Source organism: Tachysurus fulvidraco, chromosome 9 (assembly GCF_022655615.1).
Source record: "Tachysurus fulvidraco isolate hzauxx_2018 chromosome 9, HZAU_PFXX_2.0, whole genome shotgun sequence".
NCBI classification, from domain to species: Eukaryota; Metazoa; Chordata; class Actinopteri; order Siluriformes; family Bagridae; genus Tachysurus; species Tachysurus fulvidraco.
The window spans coordinates 4,160,497-4,182,546 of NC_062526.1; the positions used below are offsets into that span (position 1 = coordinate 4,160,497).

Genomic DNA, 22,050 nt, shown 5'->3' on the forward strand with positions numbered 1-22,050 from the left:
TTATTGCTGCTTCCTTGTGTTTTATCCCTCACAATAGATTTCGATTAAACACACAGCGAGCATCTGCACTTACATCCTGTCTCATTTCACTGCACTGTACAAACACAATGAGTTTCTATACCGGAGAATCAGGACCGATTAATTAGCATGTCACACTAAGAAAGAGGAAGCTGTAAGTAATGCTGTAATTGTTTTTGAGCGTTTAGGATAATCTCCTTTCTAAGACTTCAGTCATGTTTACATTGTACATTATAAAGACTCTTGTGCGGTTGCCAGAGTTTGAAAAGTTTGTCCATCGCCTATAGTAGGTAAGTGTCACGTCGGAGCTTCTGATGCTTCTCTTTCAGGTGGTTCCATGCCTATGTGTTTATATCCTGCTAAGTTGTTTTTCCATGCAGGAGATAGCTTCTGCATTGTAATGCATGCCAACTAGATTGCTAAATAAATACAAATATGGCATTTATATTTTATGACATCACAGCGGCGGTTAATTCTTGAATCTGGTCAGAAAGTGACGATTAATTTACTATATAACAGAAACTCGGTTAGTAGCTGCATGGGCTTATTTTACAATGAACCATTTAAATTATCACATATATATATATATATATATATATATATATATATATATATATATATATATATATATATATATATATATATATACACGTATATATATATACATATATATATATACATATATATATATGTATATATATACGTGTATATATATACATATATATATGTATATATATATACACGTGTATATATACATATATATATGTATATATATATATATATGAATGAATGAATGAATGAATGAATGAATGAAATAATAATAGATCTATTTCATTCATTCATTTTTCTACCGCTTATCCGAACTTCTTGGGTCACGGGGAGCCTGTGCCTATCTCAGGCGTCGTCGGGCATCGAGGCAGGATACACCTGGACGGAGTGCCAACCCATCGCAGGGCACACACACACTCTCATTCACTCACACACTCACACACTACGGATAATTTTCCAGAGATGCCAATCAACCTACCATGCATGTCTTTGGACCGGTGGAGGAAACCGAAGTACCCGGAGGAAACCCCCGAGGCACGGGGAGAACATGCAAACTCCACACACACAAGGCGGAGGCGGGAATCGAACCCCCAACCCTGGAGGTGTGAGGCAAACATGCTAACCACTAAGCCACCATGCCCCCCTTATTATTTAATTATTATTTAATATTTTATATATATAGATATATGTATATAGATATAGTACAAAGAAATAAACACATCTGAATAAATATATACATTGTTCTGTGTTTTTTAGGAGTAGATTTAAAAAAGCTTTATCTGTAGTTATGATCTACGTCTCGCTTCGGCCACAGTGGAACCTGACGTCTTAATTTGTCTCGGCGTGTACATACGAACATCCCAGGACTCTCAAGAAGGGCTTCCCAAACACAACTCCTAATCTGACTTGTGAATCACATCCATGTCAGCAGAGGCTACCTGGCATGGTCAATTACCTTTGAGCCATGTAGAGAGTTCAAGTAGATTGCTTCATGCTGTCACCGCCTGTCGCCGGTGCTCAGACTACAGCTGTATGAACACGTGGGTGAATCACGTCTGCGTTTTGCTCGTTAGTGCTAAAACTGTCAACAACACCTTGCAACACTGTCTGCTCAGGACATTCTCTGGATAATTGTGTTCTTTGCGGACGGGAAGCTTGTTTGCTTTTTCTGATGGAAAGCCGCACAATTATTCCACGCAGGATGGAGTAATATGAAAACCAATCACCGAACAGTCACTCGTGGCAATGCCCAAGCAAACAATCAATATTTATGTTCCTCGCACTTGAAAACGCAGCGGTTTTTTTGCACATGGAGGCTGTTTCTCTCAATTTCAGCTCAATTTGGTCTGTTCAGGCTTGGTGCTTCTATGTAAGTGCTTTGAATTGAAACAATTACATCTTTTGACCTTTTTCAGGTACATTCATACTACAATAAAGAAGAAAAAGAAAAAATAATAAAGCTCTAACTTGCAGTATTTCGGTATTAAAACGTTTCTGGTTTGCGGGAAAATCAATTCGGATCGTTCAACTGAACAAACCTCTCAGTGCGCACACGGAAAAGAAAAAAGTGGAGCATTTAGGTGAAAAAAATAAAGTAGCGATTTCAAAGAAGTATTAGAAGATAAGCTGCTGCTACTGACAATGAATTAATACCTTCTGACTAAACAGAATCAAGCATTCAACACGGCTAATAGGATAAATGTGTATATGTGTAATAAATGCAGATGTTATGCAGATGTTAAATGCAGATGATTCTCCTTAAATATTATTGCTTCTGGAAAGATACATAACCAGAATGTGATTCAAAATAGTTACAGTCAGAATTGGAATCAACACAGAGACAAATTTGACTCAGTTTGAGTCAGAATCATCACAATTTAGAGTCAGAATCGTCAGAGTCGGTTCCAAAAGACTCGAAGTTGACTCATTTAGAATTAGAATAGATGCAGTGATGAGGTACGAGTCAGAAGAAACAAGTAAGAATCATAAGAATCTGAATCAGAATAGTCACAGTCTGAACTCGGAATTGACTCATCCAGAATCATCAGAATAAGGAATAAATAAACTACCTGAGGGAAAATGCTGGTCATATGACACCTACCTGGTGATGATGGCCAGGTGCGGTGGGCTCATGCATGCCCCCATGAAAAGCACGACGTTCTCGTGGCGCGTGTTCCTGTACGCCATCACCTCCCGCTTGAAGGCCTTGAGCTGATCCTCGTTGTCTCGCTCGATGTCGATGAGACGGATGGCCACCTCGCCGTGCCAGCGGCCGTGGTAGACCTGCCCGAAGCGGCCCTTCCCGATCAGTTCTCCGATCTCCAGCTGCTCCAGAGGAATGTCCCATTCCTGTAGGAAGATGCTTGTCTGGCTCGCCTTGCGCGGGAAGTTACGTGCAGACAGCAACGACAGGTTCATCTCCTCAAACTCGTCGGCCGAATCTTCCGCTTCATGGTTCCCGTCTTCGTTCTTAATGAACCGGAGAACATTATACGTGACATATATTTTATCTCACATTAATATTCTATGCTTACTGCATTAGTGATGTGACGTGACGTGACATACGGCTAAGTATGGTGACCCATAGAATTTGTTCTCAGCATTTAACCCATCCAAAGTGCACACACACAGCAGTGAACACACACAGCAGTGGGTAGCCATTTACAGTATGCTGCAGCACCCGGGAAGCAGTTGGGGGGGTCGGTGCCTTGCTCAAAGGCACCTCAGTCGTGGTCGGTCCGAGACCTCGAACCCACAACCTTAGGGTTAGGAGTCAAACTCTCTAACCATTAGGCCACGACTTCCCAACCCTTCCCATTAGTAAGAGAGTAGAAAAAGAAATACTTGTGGAAATTATAATCCTTGTGTAAGTAAAAGAACACATTTCTCATTAGAACATTATTAAGGCTTTCTAAGATTGACCTTTAGAGACACACTAACTGGTTTAACACAAAGAAAGGAAGAACCGAGCGAGAAGCCAATTTAGTCAGAACACTAAATGACCTAAGATAGTTTTACACTTTTAAACACAGTTTGTTTCATATTAAATTTGTTAGAATTTTTATTAGTTGATAAAAAAAAAACACCTAAAGGTGATTCTGGAGTAAATCTTCTAGAAGAATGATGTATTATTTCCTTTAATTTGTCCGCCCACATGTGTATGCATAAATGTGGTAGCTCAGCGGTTAAGGTGTTTTGCTACTGATCGGAAGGTCATGGGTTCGAACCCCAGGTCCACCAAGCTGCCACTGCTGGGGCCCTGAGTAAGGCCCTTAACCCTCAGTTGCTCAGTTGTAAGTCACTCTGGATAAGGGTGTCTGATAAATGCCATAAATGTAAATGTAAATCTATTAGTGAAACTCACATCTGAAGTAGGTTCCACCTCGATCTGGAGCAGAGGATTGCCATTGTTACTGTCAGAACATATAAACCAAAAGAACAATCAATTCCATCATTAGGCTGAAGCAAACACGTTTAGTTCAAAGATGCTTTTCATCAAAGGGATTTCATCAAAGTAACATTAGTGCAACTTTATACCAAACCTTTTATTGTACTAAAAAGAACTTGACTATGTCTTTTAGAGTTCACTTCAGAGTCACGTACTAATCGCCATTCGTTCGCATGTGTACTAAAGCCCTATTCGGACGGGATTAGTTTTACGTGGGGACGTGGGGGTAAAGTAATTATTACCAGAGCTTCTCTGTGATTTTAGTTCCGTCCGAATGCGCCATCTCGGTAATCATTACGGACAATGTCAGTAAAGATTACGGCGACTTTTACCTTCTGTAAAAAGGTCCGGAAAAATGACCTTAGGTAATACTAATCCCGTCTGAATAGACCCGCTGTAAATATGTACGGTAAAAAGTAGTTTTTGGTGCGTTTTGCTAGCATGGAGGCGCCATGTTGTCTGTTTGCGCACGTGATAACAGGAAGCAACGTCATACGCACATGACGACAAGGAGGGGTGCGTAAAGCGAGTTACCCCTCCCACTTCTGCTAGTTTTACTGAGATGTCTTTTCCTGTGCGAATTGGCCAATTAACCACGTGGCCAATTGACCACGTCCCCACGTAAAACTAGTCCCGTCCGAATAGTGCTAATGTCAGTAAACTTTTACCTTCTGTAAAAAGGTCCGGAAAAATTACCTCAGGTAATACTAATCCCGTCCGAAAAGACCCGCTGTAAATATGTACGGTAAAATTCCGTCATTTCATGTTTAAAATTAGTTTTTGGCGCGTTTTACAAGCATGGACGCACTTGAAACAGGAAGCAACGTCATACGCACATGACGACAAGGAGGTTACTGTGGTGCGTAAAGCGAGTTACCCCTCCCACTTCTGCTAGTTTTACTGAGATGTCTTGTCCCGTGCAAATTGGCCAATTAATATTACAGACGTCCTGAGGTAAAATCGCATTACTCCACGTCCCCACGTAGAACTAATCCCGTCCGAATAGGGCTTAAGAATCTGGTACGAATTTCAGGGGAGAAAACAAAAGTCTTTAATGGATCCGTGATGTATCCAGAATCCGAATTATGTCGTAACGGCCGAGCCTCCGAGGTGAACACATTTTAATTTAAACGTCATAATCAAACAGGTGACGAAGATCATTTTAAGGAGTTAATGATACTCTTGTTGTTTGTGCGATAAATCCCTAATTAGATACTTGTATAAGAGTTATTTGTTGTACAATTCACAAAATTCTTATTATTTAAACCTATTTTTATTCTTAATTGCGGGTCTGTTCCGATAAAACGACTAATAAACGTGCGATTAGCTTTAATAATGTGGAATAAATGCTTTGTTAATTACTAATCAATTCATTAATCTGATTATGTGTTATGTTATTATTTTACTTGGATCAATTAACTACACTCGATCAATCATGCTCATAAAATCCTGCACATGCAAGTCGAGAGCTTGAGTTAATGTTCACAGCATGCGATCGTGGTGATCGTGGCTTGGTTGTTAGCACCAAATGGGTTTTAGGAGTATTTTAGATTCTGTTCATTTCCTGAGATTTTCACACACAACAGAACGGTGCAGAAAACAAACAACCTCCTTTCAGCAGTGGTTAGTTTGATAGAACAACCACGTTAATGAGAAAACTCAGAGGAGAATGACCAGACTGTTTGATTTGAACTGACAGGAAGATTACGGTAGCTCAAACATGGTGAGCAGAAAAGCATCACAACACGTCGAAGCTACTGTATAAACAACAGAACCCGTGTCGGGTTTTCTCACCGATGCCAAGAACAGGACTCTATGATTGTGCAGTTTCAGTGAGTCTGATCTCAGTAAGAAGATCGAAGCGACACATTTTTCCATATTATAACATTGGCATGTATTTATATATAGGGTCAACATTACTCTATGTTTTTTTTTTTTTTTTGGTTATTAGACCTTTTGGAGTCATACCACTCATAGCGTCATATATATTTACAGGAATGCACAGGAGCACAGGAGCCACATTCCTGGATCAGAACGTGTAGTCCTGCTCGAATCGTAATGACTGAACACACTGCTATGCATGTAGAGAGCCCAACATTAACATCATAAAGCTCCGTGTATTATGAGCTGGGAGACATCAAAGAGTGTACGAGTCAGTTTATAATCATCAGGAAATGTAGGCTTGACTAATAATTACAAATACTTTAAATTAAATAAAAAAGACAATAATAATAATAATAATAATAATAATAATAATAATAATAATAATGTAGTTGTTGATGTTATTGTTAAACAAACAAACAATCAATAAATAAAAAATATGTTATTATTATTATTCATAATATTTCTGCTATATAATGTTATTGTTTTAATGATGTTATATAATGTTAATGTTTTAAATGATAATAACAGTTTATTTTGAATTGAATGATTTATTATTATTATTATTATTATTATTATTATTATTATTATTTATAATGTTTTTGCTATTTCATATTATTATTCAAATAGACAATTACAGTTGATTTTTAATCAAACAATTTATGATTATTATTATTATTATTATTATTATTATTATTATTATTATTATTATTATTATTACTTTTGTATTATTGACTTGTTTTGAGGCATAATTTTTCCTAATTAAACAGAATTTTGGACAGATATCGATGAAACAAACAAAACAATACCAAAATATAAATTGTTTCACTTGAGGCCTGCGTTATAACTCAGACATTCCTGATATCATAAACATTGAGTTGCCATGACGATTTCCGTCTACTGATATAATAATATCATGTTACTATCTACACAATGTGATGCCGTGGTATTTGCTTTACGTTTTAATAAAAAATGTGTTGGTTTTTTTATTCGTCTTGAGGTATATACAGTACACAACTCTGATAATGACGCGGGATATAAGTTATATAATCAAGTGAAATTTAAGTAAAGACCAAATACAAAATAAATCACATATGCCCACATACCATAAAGACACACAAATCACACAAATCACACAAATAGGATGTGACACTAATTAAATCCGGCGGTTAAGCAAAAAAAAACTGCTTTAATCCAAGAAGACACTGAGTTTTCTGCACCCTCGACTTCTGACAAACGTCTGTACGCGGATCATCGCTCGAGCATGAACTCAACAACAACGCTGCATTTGCCCAGAGAGTTTCAGCAAATATTTTTGCTCCAATAATCTAACAAGTCTAATTTTTATTCAAATGTCCACTGTGTGTGTGATGTCTGAGTGTTCGGTGCTGATCTCTTCACTCAACCTCAAACAATGGCTTGTCTTTTATATCCTTTTATTTCAAATCCAGACATCTTTCATCTTCTTTAAGGGCGAGAGTCACGACACGAGTATCTCTTCTCTCCTGAAAGGGATGGACGCAGAGACACTCCTTTCTAGTGAAAGGTTCCTGGCTTCACCTTCATTAATCTCTGAAAGCATCGCTAGTTGTTGCCATGGCAGCAATAAAAATTATTAGTTCTTGTTCGGTACAATTTAAAAACCGCATCGAAGTCATAATTCATTGATTCATACACCGAGATAGGACGTAACCATGACAACGGGCATACCCTTTAGCTGGAGCATATAACATAATGGTTTAGCTGGAACAAACATTCTTTAATTTTATTTATTTGTTTGTTTGTTTGTTTGTTTACTTATGTATTTATATACTGAATCCCAGCACACTGTCCTGGATTACTTTGCACACCACACCAGTCCTCCTACCAGTAATACCAGTAATATTAATCTGCCTCTAATATGATACAAACTATCATGACAGATTCCTACTACTGATACCTAATTAGATTAGATTGATCACAATTTATTTCCTGCCATTTATTCTGATTATGGCACGCAGGTGTAGTTACAGTAAATAGCAAGTCAATGCACGTTTTTTTAGTGGCTGTTATGTTGTTTCCATTTTCACTTATTTTTCAGTAAGCTGTAATCTGATTGGTTGGATGAAGAAGAGTTAGATTGGACAAGGTTAGACCATGAATACAGGTTAAAGCATCATGTCCTAAGGAGGGTTTTGAACTTGCGTTATAAAAGAACCAGATGTTTAGTGTTCAATTAGTACCACAAAAGCAAAACACACAGACACACAGACACACACACACACACACACACACACACACACACACACACACACACACACACTTACTTACCCAGGCCCTGACAGCACAGGATGGAGGATAACCTGAGGAGCTCTGTTAGGAACCTCTGGAGTAACATCTACAGATACACACACACACACACACACAGATTGAGTCCTCTTGGTAATTAATTAGTCATAAATGATATAGCTGGAACAAACTGTCCATGCATTCACACACACATATGAAAAATAAATCAGATACACAAACAATCCTCAAGAATCTTTTGAGCAAAATAAAGCTCCTATCCTGCCACCTGTATCATCCTCCTTCATGCTCATCAAAATGTTTCAAAAATCGACAGGCTTCCGCTGAGTTTGCGAACCCCCCACCCACCCAACACACACACCACACACACACAGGGGTTTATTTGGGAAGAACAGAGCAAGCGCCTTCACACGACCCATCATTAGGAGCTTTAGACAAAAACACGCACCGAGGAAGCCCGGAGTCGCGTCTCTGAGAAAAGACAGCAAATTACATCAAAAGAGATGTCCTTGGCATGTCGTGTTGCATTGTGGGTATGAGTAACGTCCAATTAGGATGCACTTACCAGGAAAGATGAACTGCTGCTTGTATTTGTAGTAATGAGATGCTGTAAGAGAAGAAAAAAGTCAGTCGAGACGCAGGAGAGAAAAAAAGAGATCAGGGTGTTGCTTGGTGTTGTTTATGTGTAAAGCTAATATAGGGTTTATTACAGGTTTCAGTTGACATGAAGCCACTTTATAGTGTGCTTGTGTGTTATATAATAACATATATTCAATACATGTACAGTAGCTTGGATTTTGCATTGTTACTGACAGGATGCATTGTTACTTTTATGTAAGAATATGTAGAAAAGAAATTCTGCTCTCTGAGACGCCCCGAGTGTTCGTTCGTCTATAAAGCAACTAAAATTCACTGTAAGTTTACTTAAGACAACAGAGTCTTGATTCGTTTTAGATCAGACTCATAGCCAGTATATCATTCGTTTCTTTATACTGATTAAAAATGCCCTATATGTCGATTTTTTGTTTACTGGTGCGAAAAGGTTGGTCTGAATATCAAGCTGTGACATTAAAATATTAATATAACAATATTACACTATAATGTACTATACACGTGTGTGTGTGTGTGTGTGTGTGTGTGTGTGTGTGTGTGTGTGTGTGTGTGTGTGTGTGTGTGTGTGTGTGTGTACCTGTTAGGTTGGGATGTTTGGTCTGTCTGGCGCTCTGCTGTGATGGGTGAAGTGGAGAGGGAGGAGTCGCACTGGGAGGAAGAGGCGGAGCCGGTGATGATGGGGTTGAGGAGGTGGTGGATGAGGGGTTACTGCTGGAGTCAGGCTGGTACGGCACAGGGATGTGGTCCTGAGAGACACACAGAGATGGAACGGTTTAGAGTAGAGAGTACTTTATCTATGTGTAAAAGAGGAGTATTATTTAGTAAACAAATAAGCAGCCATTACATTAAAAAATATTCTCATGCTTATAAAAGCTTAATCGAGGCAAATATAACGTGAATTATTTGGTACATTATTATATTAAATGGAGTCCAAACAGATTATGGAAAAAAAAAGATTTTGTCAATTTTGCATTGATTTACTGTGTTGATTAAAATAAAGAAATAAATACAGATTCGAATCACTACAGGTTTGTTTAATTATGAACTTAATTCTTTATTACGGAACTGATTCTTCATTAAAGAACTGACTCTTGCAGAATCAGTTCCTTAGTCGCATGGTGTTACGACTCCATGTTATTACACCAGTATAGCTGTTATGTGTGTGACAGAAAGGTCAAGGGTGAGAGTGACAGCGAAGGGGTCTTTGGAAATGTTTTGTGATTTTCTGTGCAGTTCATCCAGAAAGTTGTGATTCTTTGATTCTGATTCATTAGATTAGTTCTTTACCTGGACCGCTGTGTAAATTAAACGATAATATACGTATAAACAAAGATTCTTTAATAAGCAAGTGACTCTTCAATAGAGAGATTTGATTAATTACAGGACATACCAATTCCTCATTTTTAGACCTAATTCTTCGCTCTAAACTTTATTCTTCATTACAAATTTGATTCTTAATTACAGATTTGATTCCTTAGCACAAACTTGATTCATTACAGACTCGATTCCATATTTTAAACCTTATTCTTAATTACAACTTAGCTCTTTATTACAGAATTGATTCCTCGACACAAACTTGATTCGTTACAGACTCGATTCCAAATTTAAAACTTAATTCTTAACTACAACTTCATTCTTCTCTACAGAATTGATTCTTCATTAGAGATTTGATTCTTCAGTTCAGACTTGATTCATTACAGAATTGATTCCTAATTTTCAGACCTAATTCTTTACTTTAAATTTCATTCTTCTTTACAGAATCGATTCTTTATTACCAATTTGATTCATGAGTAGAGACTCTCAATTCTATATTTCGAACCTTATTCATAAATACAGCTTCATTCTTCATTACAGAATTGATTCTTTAGTACAAACTTGATTCATTCCAGACTCAATTCATGTCTTTGTGATTTTCAAAGCAGTTCATCCAGAAAGTTCTGATTCCTGAAAGTTCAGGTCCTTGCCTTCACGTTTATATTTACTCTTTATCAGGACCCCTGTGTCATGTTACTAGTCATATCACTCTCTCCCCCGACCTTAAAGCATTTGTTACAGATTCTCACAGAGAGACCACTCAGATTGCCACTTTAATTAGTTTCTCAACTCTCCAAACTCTCCATGGATATATTTTGCAGCACGACTCATATGTAAAGATCAATAAAGCAGTAGAGGAAGATTAGATACTAATAAGCAACACAAACACGAGTCGTCTAGTCAACCTCAGAGGAATTCCTTCAGTTATTTTCCATGAGCGCTGTTCTGCGATGATGCGTTATCATAAGCCTAACACATGGCACTGTGATTACTAAGGAATAACACACATCAGGATATATAATATATTGTATTGTATTTCATTTTATTTTTATTCTTTTTTTAATCTCCCGCTTTCTGACCGTTTGTAATTATTTATTTATTTTTAATAACACAGGCAGTCAAAAAAAGCATTTCACTGCATGCCGTACTGTGCAAGATTGTATATGTGACCACTAAAATTTGATTCTTCAGTACAAACTTGATTCATTACAGACTCGATTCTTCAGGCCTAATCCTTTCCTTTAAAATTAATTCTTCACAACAGATTTGATTCTTCATTACAGATTTGATTCCTCAGTACAGACTTGATTCATTACAGACTCGATTCCTCGTTTTCAGACCAAATCCTTCGCTCTAAAATTCATTCTTAACTACAGATTTGATTCTTCATTACAGATTTGATTAATTAAAGACTCGATACATGTCTTCATGATTTTCTATGCAGGTCATCCAGAAAGTTCTGATTCGTCGAGTCTGATTCATTAGATTTGTACTTTACCTGGATTACCTTACTTTAATTAAACTATAATATTTAAAGGAAGAATTACAGACTTGATTCTTCATTACAGAATTGAATCTTTAATGAACAACTGATTCTTCAATAGTGACCTGGTTCCTCTTTACAGGTTTGATTCATTACATTCTTGATTCATTATAGAGTTAATTCTTCATTACAGAATTGATTTTTTTTGTCTATTAATAATATTGTGTAGGCAAGCAATAAAATTTGAACTGGATCAAAAAAAAACTTGTAAAAAATGAAGCTGAAAATCACCTGAAAGCTCATTTTAATAACCCTGATGTGAGTGCGGTGCATAGCGGAGGACGGCCCACCTTGTTGATTTTGTTGGTTTTGGGCAGCGTCTGGCTGATGTGCAGGTCTGTGTACCTGAGCGGGTTGTTTATGTCACACGGCACCGACTCGGTCCTGACAAGCTGACGAGCTAAGAGATGGAGAGGAGCAATCATATATAGTATCCACGGTAACAAGAGCCAGTTGTCCCGGTAACAGAAAGTGGTCATGGTAACAAAAATCAAAACAAAACTTGCCAGTGCTACACAAAGACATAACAATATGTTTCTACAAGCTGTCTGAATGATGCAATAAATGTCATAACTGATTACAGAGACATGGCAGGTTGGCTAGGACGCATCCAGAAGCCCACGCCAAGGCTCAAATCTCACTGACGATTTTACTTGGCAGCATGAGAGGTGGTTTATTAGGATGATGCCAGCCATCAATATCAATCATGTTGGGAAGATTCTAAGAGGCAGCTTTGAGCAGGTGACAGGAAGCTAGGCGAGGCTGAAAGTGTGTGTGATGGACAAAATATTTCAACAACAATTAAAAAAATATCATTAGTAGACTAATGGACTGTATTACCTTGAGATGTTCCTTGATCTTCAGGAGAATGGAAAGAATGAGAAAAAATTGGGAATGAAAAAGAGAGATTAGAAGCCAAATTAGAGGATAAATGGAGAGAAAACTGATTTTTTTAAAGGACCACAGGAAAACTAATGTGAGATATATTTTTTTTTTGAACAGCAATCATATGTCAACAGTTCTCTCATGCATGACATGCTCCTCTTTCTAGCTGGTCATTTATGAATATCTGCAACATCAAAAATATTTTCTGTAAAATAGTGTTAGAAAAAAAGGGGAAATACCTTTGAACGAGTTCCTACCTCCTCGGTGGTAAATAAGTAAATGGCAAGGAGGAGCTTCTTTGGTACATTTATTGTGGCACTTCAACCTGAAAAAAACACAGGACTTTTAGAATTTTATTATTATTATTATTTTAACATCCTTTAAGTGTTTTTGGTGAAGTATTATGGTATAACATAATATCTGCTTGAACAAATAGCAGGTTCTTAACACCTCTGAATATCCAGGCTAATGCCATGACAAGTTTAGTGAAAAACACTCCAAGTTGCAGACTCCACACCTGACTCAACAGGTGTAACCCTGCCCTTACATATAAATAAAAACACGGGTGTTATCTCATGTTTATAACCTAAGATAGGATAGGTAAGATAGGAGTATTTTAGGATAGGTCCTCAGATACCACAGGTAGGTAACATAGGAGTATTTCAGGATAGGACCTCAGATACCACTGGTAGGTAAGATAGGATAGTGTAGGATAGGTCCTCAGATACCGCAGGTAGGTAAGATAGGAGTGTTTTGGGATAAGTCCTCAGATACCACAGGTAGGTAAGATAGGAGTATTTTGGAATAGGTACTCAAATACCACAGGAAAGTAATATAGGATAGTGTAGGATAGGTCCTCAGATACCGCAGGTAGGTAAGATAGGAGTGTTTTGGGATAAGTTCTCAGATACCACAGGTAGGTAAAATAGGAGTGTTTTAGGATAGGTCCTCAGATACCACAGGTAGGTAAGATAGGAGCATTTTGGGATAGGTCCTCAGATACCACAGGAAAGTAAGATAGGATAGTGTGGGATAGGTCCTCAGATACCACAGGTAGGTAAGATAGGAGTGTTTTGGGATAGGTCCTCAGATACCACAGGTAGGTAAGATAGGATAGTATGAGATAGGTCCTCAGATACCACAGGAAAGTAAGATAAGATAGTGTGGGATAGGTCCTCAGATACCACAGGTAGGTAAGATAGGAGTGTTTTGGGATAGGTCCTCAGATACCACAGGAAAGTAAGATAGGATAGTGTGGGATAGGTCCTCAGATACCACAGGAAAGTAAGATAGGATAGTGTGGGATAGGTCCTCAGACACCACAGGTAGGTAAGATAGGAGTGTTTTGGGATAGGTCCTCAGATACCACAGGTAGGTAAGATAGGATAGTGTGGGATAGGTCCTCAGATACCACAGGAAAGTAAGATAGGATAGTGTGGGATAGGTCCTCAGATACCACAGGTAGGTAAGATAGGAGTGTTTTGGGATAGGTCCTCAGATACCACAGGTAGGTAAGATAGGATAGTATGAGATAGGTCCTCAGATACCACAGGAAAGTAAGATAAGATAGTGTGGGATAGGTCCTCAGATACCACAGGTAGGTAAGATAGGAGTGTTTTGGGATAGGTCCTCAGATACCACAGGAAAGTAAGATAGGATAGTGTGGGATAGGTCCTCAGATACCACAGGAAAGTAAGATAGGATAGTGTGGGATAGGTCCTCAGACACCACAGGTAGGTAAGATAGGAGTGTTTTGGGATAGGTCCTCAGATACCACAGGTAGGTAAGATAGGATAGTGTGGGATAGGTCCTCAGATACCACAGGAAAGTAAGATAGGATAGTGTGGGATAGGTCCTCAGATACCACAGGTAGGTAAGATAGGATAGTGTGGGATAGGTCCCCAGATACCACAGGTAGGTAAGATAGGATAGTGTGGGATAGGTCCTCAGATACCACAGGTAGGTAGGATAGGAGTGTTTTGGGATAGGTCCTCAGATACCACAGGTTGGTATGATAGGATAGTGTGGGATAGGTCCTCAGATACCACAGGTAGGTATGATAGGATAGTATGGGATAGGTCCTCAGATACCACAGGAAAGTAAGATAGGATAGTGTGGGATAGGTCCTCAGATACCACAGGTAGGTAAGATAGGATAGTGTGGGATAGGTCCTCAGATACCACAGGTAGGTATGATAGGATAGTGTGGGATAGGTCCTCAGATACCACAGGAGAGTAAGATAGGATAGTGTGGGATAGGTCCTCAGATACCACAGGTAGGTAAGATAGGAGTGTTTTGGGATAGGTCCTCAGATACCACAGGTGGGTAAGATAGGATAGTGTGGGATAGGTCCTCAGATACCACAGGAAAGTAAGATAGGATAGTGTGGGATAGGTCCTCTGATACCACAGGTAGGTAAGATAGGATAGTGTGGGATAGGTCCTCAGATACCACAGGTAGGTATGATAGGATAGTGTGGGATAGGTCCTCAGATACCACAGATAGGTAAGATAGGATAGTGTGGGATAGGTCCTCAGATACCATAGCTTCTGCTCATATCTCAGCATGTCTGTTGGACATATCATCGTAGATTACAGCTCATCAGATGAATTTCAAACCAAGAATGAAATTCTGATCATTTTAGATGATTCATTTCCAGGTCAAGATCTTGCAATATCCCTGCAAATCGATCTGATCTGGTTTTCGGTCACAGCTCACAACCTTGGGGTAACCACAGACAATCATCTGTCCTTTTCCTCTCATTTTGTTAATTTCTTTTCTGCAACATTAGAAGGATTCGGTCATTTTTGTCCACGCAGGCTGCACAGGTACTTGTTCAGTCTCTCATCGTCTCAAGTCTGGACTACTGCAACTCTTTCAGTCAGGTCTATCTATGAACACAATTCATGCTCTGCAAATGATCCCAAATGAACTTGTTTTCAACCTGCCTAAGTTCTCTATACACTGGCCTCCGGTAGTTGTATGCATTAGATTCAAAACACTGACGCTTTCCTACAATGCCAGAAACGGACCAACTCCATCTCATCTCAAAGCCCTTACTCCTCACACTGAACCTCTCTCCCTCGGATCTACCAGCACTGCTCGACTGGTCCCACCATCTCTCAGGGTAAGATGTAGGTATACATCAAGACTTTTCTCTGTTCTAGCTCCAAGGTGGTGAAATAAAATTCCTCTAGATGTCCGAACAGCTGAGTCACTTCAAACATCTTCAAACGACGGGTGACTTACTTGCAGGTTTTGCACTTTAGGCCGAATAACATTCCTTTCCCACAAACGATACAAGTCTGTGACATCCAGTATTTGGTGGAAAATCTGTAAAAAAAATAAATAAATAAATAAATCTTATGAATGTGGGCCATAAGAAGGTCATTTCAGACATGCTTTCAAAATCTCAATCTATTTAAAAAAAAAAAAATCACATTATTAGTGTGCCCCACTTCAGTGGTGATGATTTGTTTGACCTTTTGACAGCAATTCCCAGGATTGTGTGATAAAGAAGCCTGATGTGTCAAAGCACCAATCGTATTTGCTCTATTCCCTTTTCATTAAGCGACAGACTACACACGACGATAAGCACTCTTCCTCTAATCTTCAATATAGGGTAATTTAATTGTGACTTTCAGCTGTGCGCATGACAAATATTCCCGGATGACAAAGGCCATACGGATACTACTCACGTCGTAAAAAACGGCTATTACGATCAAAAGAAATATGAGACGCCGGACAAGGAGCTCTGGGTCTCTTTCTGATTCTGTCTCTATGAATATCTCATTAGGAGCCGAATCTGCAATGTGCTTGCCAATAAAAAGCTATCGAGATGGCTCTCAAACCTCAGAGTCCCTGCAGAAGCACGTACACTGACAGTTAATGGAATATGACTAATCCATTGTGACAGACAGAATTGAAATATCTTCATTTAGATTGAGAGGCTCGCTCCGTCTCGTAAGAGCGAAGGCCGTTCGGTTCACGTCAGCACACTCGCCTCTGTTTTTACAGCTAAAATGTAAGATATTTGGAGATTTTTTCCTCAGAGTTTTAAACCAGACACCAGTCTTTCACAGATCGGTAATCCATGGTAGATTATTTCTAGTAAAAATTATCAATGTGGGATTATTTTCTTGATTAGGATTGTTTAACTGATTATGTATTAAACAAGAGATGTTGACACGATGTTTACATACAGAACGGTATAATAGCGGAAGTGAAGCTATGGCTAATTTCCTTCACAAGCCCAGACTGTAGATTCAGAGATTTAGTGATGGAGTAAAAATGGATCTGAATAACGGGGGTCCTCACAGAGAAGGGGAGGAAAAAAATCTGTAATATACAGTAATCATGGTAACATTACATAGATATTAGAACTTGCTATAGATAGGAATAAAACTTCACAAGTTTAGCTGTATAAATAATAAAAGTTCCTTGCTATTTTTCTTATCCTGTTAGCGATCCCCCTATCAAAGGCGAAAGTGGCTCGGAAAGTTGAAGAAAGTCTTTGTTATCATTTTGCGAGAGAAAAGTGTAACTGTTTTCCACTGATCCCTTGTTTAATAGTTTGTTTTCAAGCCTCTGAATATAACCTCTGGGCAAAGGTTATGAATCCCAGTGAAAGTAAAGTAGTCTTGTATTAATATTCATTCATTCATTCATTTTCTACCGCTTATCCGAACTTCTCGGGTCACGGGGAGCCCTATCCCGGAGTACCCTGAGGAAACCCCCGAGGCACGGGGAGAACATGCAAACTCCACACACACACAAAGCAGAGGCGGGAATCGAACCCCCAACCCTGGAGGTGTGAGGCAAACGTGCTAACCACTAAGCCACCGTGCCCCCCTTCTTGTATTAATAATTTGGAATATATATATTTTTTAAATACAGAATTTAGACACATGAGAGATGTCTGAAGCTGAATGAACTCATATAGTATAAATCTCTGCAGATACTCATCTAAATCTAGTGGAAGACCTTCCCAAAAGATGAAGGGTTATAATAAAATATCAACCAGCCACGTGCACATCGATACTAAAAGAAATTTCAGCTAATATCTTTGTTAAAGTCATGATTACACACGATTAAATGTTCTACTAGACATCAATGCAACAACTTTAGATCAATGGAGCAACATAATGTGTCCAAATGTCTGGACTGTAGAGTCTCTAATGTGCCTATAAATATAGATTTGAAGGCTGCGTTCACACTGAAAGCTTACATGGGCTAATATTATTTAAACTCTCTCACTCATGTAAACGGTCTGATTTCACAGGCGCTGAGACACTTTGCAAGTCAATATGAGTCGAAATGTCACATCCGTGAAACGATGGAATTAGCCCCAAGTAAATTGCTTAAAATTCACTAAAATGGGTTAAAGGTCTGCACTTTTCTGTTCCTGTCAGCTCCAGTGACGGAAGCTTTTCCTCCCACTTCTCAGGGTTAACAGTTTTACTCCAGTGTTAAATGGGCTTTTGGGGGCAGTTTGAAGCCAGATGCTCCTGTGGGAAAAAAAAATCTATGTTTTTTCTTTGTAAGCAAGAAATACTGAAAATGTCACTGTGGGAAGAGAGCGTGTGTTATATCAATAAAAAACGTCATGCTGGCCATTTGTACATGCCAGAAAAATAGAGGGGAAAAAATCACAGTTAGCAAGCTTCATTCTGAGTGTTTTTAATACTCTCCTGTAAGTGAGATTATTTTTAAAAGCTAAAATATTCATTTGTTTAGTCATTTGTTTCACAGCATTCATTTATTCTTTGTTTATTAATTTATTTATACTGCAATTTATTCATTCAGTGCGCTGAATTTTCACAGAACCGCTGGGCTTCACATCAGCACCATCCAAGGTTTTAAATGATCAATTTTAATTGTTTAATTTTTTAGCATTACTTGTGTTTGGTATTTCATTTGCTACCATTTTTTATTGTGCAATGTTTTTTTAATGTATAGCTATATTTATATCTCTTTCTTTCCCACCCTGAGTCTTACATGTCCCGCACTGGGCTTCATCTGTCCATCCCTGGGCTTCATCTATCCATCCATAGCTGTATATGCCCAACCCTGGGCTTCAACTGTCCAGTCCTGGGCTTTAAATGCCCGGCCCTGGGCTTTATATTTCCAGGCTTGGGCTTTTTGTACATGGCCCTGGGCTTCATCTGGACAGCTTTGTGCATTATAAGTCAGTCTAGACCAGGGGTTGGCAACCTTAAACACTCAAAGAGCCATTAGGACCCGTTTCCCACAGAAAAAAAAAAACACAGGGAGCCACAAAACCCATTTGACATCTAAAATGAAGATAACACCGCATATATCGTTTTTTTACCTTTATGGAAAGTATAGAAAAAACTGTAGTGTGTTGCATTTATGAAATCAATAAACTCCTACCGAGTAAACAAAATTTTATTTCTGCAAGCAAACAAAAATATTTTGAACAGTTTGAACTAACCTTAAGTAAAAAGACGCTGGGTTGAAGGTTACTTTCAAAAAAAATGTTCAATGTCTAATTGAGTCCTCTTCGGCTCTCAAGTTTTGAAGACAGGCAAGCGTGACATCTCCACCCCCCACCCCCCCCCCCCCCAACCCAATTTTTTTCATTGATTGTTGGGTTAAATCTTTCCCAGATATTGCTATTTTCTGATTGGCTATTGTGTAGCCTCTTTTTGATTGGCTGATAAGTGTCAGGCTCGACTAACAGGGGAGACGCGCTTGATTCCTGCGCGGTTCCAGACTGCGGTGCGGACTGACACATTTTGGAAGCTGCAGCTTATTAAATATATGATAAATAGTCAAAAAGTTTTTCTGCATGAGAAATACGATGTGTGGCGGGAAATCGTGATAAAAGACCCAAATGCGTGACTGTCACTCTCAATGCGTGACACCCGACAGCCCTGCATGACATCAAAAGTGGCCGACTGCAGCGAACCAAAAACGCGTCTGCTTCTGTGAGTCGGCAGTTATGACGCATATTTTGAGCGACAAAAAAATTAAGCACGGTTTATTTTAATGTTACAAGAGCATCATAATCTTAGAATTTAGAATTACTTTTTTTAAACTAACTAACTAACTAACTAAAATAAAATAAATTTAAATAAAATTTTTATTTTCCAAATCTACAGGGAGCCACAGCAGAGGGATGAAAGAGCCACTTGCGGCTCCGGAGCCGCGGGTTGCCGACCCCTGGTCTAGACTCTTATTGCTGTCATCAGGATTCAGGATCAGGAATCATCAGGATTCAAACACTCCTGGTTATCAATTTCCTAACCTCTCTCTCTTTCTCTCTCTCTCTCTCTCTCTCTCTCTCTCTCTCTCTCTCTCTCTGTATACGTATATTTTTGCATTCACTTATACCTTCTTTTCTGTTGTTCCAACTAACTCCGAAACACATGCTATTTTAAATTGTTGGCAATATTAAATTGATATTTCTCTTAGTTTTTAAACTGTCAATATGAATTTTCCTACAGTTCATATCCCTTATTGTTCTCTTTAGAACAGAAGCACTGAGTTTCTCTCTTCCTAATCTGTGGCATTTGGGAGAATCGTCAATTCAGTCCACACGCTCAGAACAGCCAGACAAGTGCTCGTCTTAATTGGTCTGACATTTTTAACTATTCCAACAGACAGACACACACACACACACACACACACACACACACACACACACACACACGCACACACGCACACACGGTTACGGCACAGATGACGAGGGCTAGATTTTGGCATTACCCGATTGTGCATGTTTCATCTTACAGTCTCTTTTATTCACATTTAGCACAATTCCCTGTCAGTGACAAAAACAGTGCCATCTACAGTCTTCCATTTGGACAAAAGAAGCTCCATGGCTCTTGGTCGACGTTTGAATAATCAGGAAGTTTAAATATGTTAACATTTGTTTCATCTAGTTAACCTTGGGCTTTGTTTGAATAGCCCTGGGATTCACCTGTCTGGACATGAGCTTCATCTATCTGAACAAGAGTCTTCTCTGTCCAGCACTGGACTTTACAGTGCCTGTGCCTGCCCATGGTATTCCTCTGTCCAACCCTGGGTTCATCTGTCTGGACATGGGCTTAAAATGGCTGGCCCTGGATTTTTTTTTTGTCAGCCCTGAGCTCCATTAGCTTCATTTGCTTCAGGAGGTTCATCTTCTGTTTCACCTGAGCTTTATGTGCATGGACGTAGGCCTTAATTTGTCCAGTCTATGAGACTTTTTGCCAAAGAGTGGGATTTCCTTGATCTGTCCAACCTTGGGCTTCAACTGCCAAGCCATGTTCATTATAAGTCTGACCGTGGCTTTCAGGTGTCAGGTCCTGAGCTTAAGCTGCCTAGCCCTGGGCTTCATCTTCCTTTACCTGCCTAAACCTGGATTTTTATTTTTTTTTGCCCAATCCTGGCCTTTGTCCACCCACATCTAGGCTTTATCAGACCATCCATGACCTTTGTTCAACCAATCAAAGGTTAACTACGTTTTTTTATGCGCCCAACATCCCAAATCATAATTTCATCCACTCAATAGTGGGCATTTTAATCCCAACCAGCAGCCTTGTCTGTTCAAACAGTGGCTTTTCCTGCCCGTAAAGGGCTTTTCCCACTCATCTTTGGGTCCATCTACCTTTCTATAGGCTTTTACAGAAATTCTACTTTTGGATAATGTCTACCTTTACAGAAATTTCATCTACCAAACTAGGGAGTGCGATTAACAATCAAGGCTTTAGCTTTTGGGAGATATTTAGACCTCGAGATATTTGTGATTCCAGTGACTGCTTAACAAGAAACAATCATTCATTCATTTTCTACCGCTTATCCGAACTTCTCGGGGAGCCTGTGCCTATCTCAGGCGTCATCGGGCACAGAACATGCAAACTACACACACACAAAGCGGAGGCAGGAATCGAACCCCCAACCATTGAGGTGTGAGGCGAACGTGCTAACCACTAAGCCACCGTGCCCCCAAAGAAACAATCAATGTAGAACAAACACTTCATTATATTATTATATATATTATGTGATATATGTAGATCAGAAGATAGGGATGTGGTAGCTCAGTGGTTAAGATGTTCCACTACTGATTGGAAGGTCATTGTTTCAAATCCCATGTCCACCAAGTTGCCACTGCAGGGCCCCTGAGCAAGGCACTTAACCCTCAATTGCTCAGGTGTATAAACTGAAATAAAAAATGTAAGTCACTTGTATGCTGTAAATGTAAGATTCATCATTTAATGAGACTGTAACTGGGAAAGCGATATTACTAAACAGCATGTAATAATCAAAGCACTTTATTTTTGCCATATATACATTTGTCGTTATTATACACTATTTTATCATATTATATCATTAATATACATTTGGGAGGTAGACAGATGTGTGAAAAAGATACCTGTGTTTAATAGAGTTACCAAAGTCTCTGCGAGGGATCTGTGGGGACCAGCGAGGAACTGACAGGGTATCTGGAGGAAAAAAGAATAAAAAGGAAGAGAGAAAGAAGACCAATTCATATAGCCATTCTTCTCAA

The 22,050-nt window shown here is 38.9% G+C and overlaps 1 protein-coding gene across 3 annotated transcripts in view; it reads right to left on the reverse strand.

Moving 5' to 3' along the window:
* The window catches only part of ksr2 (kinase suppressor of ras 2), a 94,178-nt gene that overhangs the window by 19,580 nt on the left and 52,548 nt on the right, over positions 1 to 22,050 (reverse strand). For 2 of the 3 annotated variants that reach the window (XM_027162905.2, XM_027162904.2), the window contains exons 7-16: positions 21,916 to 21,985; positions 15,786 to 15,869; positions 12,776 to 12,861; positions 12,492 to 12,509; positions 11,942 to 12,051; positions 9,372 to 9,540; positions 8,748 to 8,789; positions 8,207 to 8,273; positions 3,932 to 3,980; positions 2,669 to 3,036 (exon numbers count right to left, since the gene is read on the reverse strand). In XM_027162905.2, the coding sequence (XP_027018706.1) occupies positions 2,669 to 3,036; positions 3,932 to 3,980; positions 8,207 to 8,273; positions 8,748 to 8,789; positions 9,372 to 9,540; positions 11,942 to 12,051; positions 12,492 to 12,509; positions 12,776 to 12,861; positions 15,786 to 15,869; positions 21,916 to 21,985 (1,063 nt within the window). The remainder of the gene's footprint in view (positions 1 to 2,668; positions 3,037 to 3,931; positions 3,981 to 8,206; positions 8,274 to 8,747; positions 8,790 to 9,371; positions 9,541 to 11,941; positions 12,052 to 12,491; positions 12,510 to 12,775; positions 12,862 to 15,785; positions 15,870 to 21,915; positions 21,986 to 22,050) is intronic. The other variant, XM_027162906.2, reaches the window with a different exon arrangement.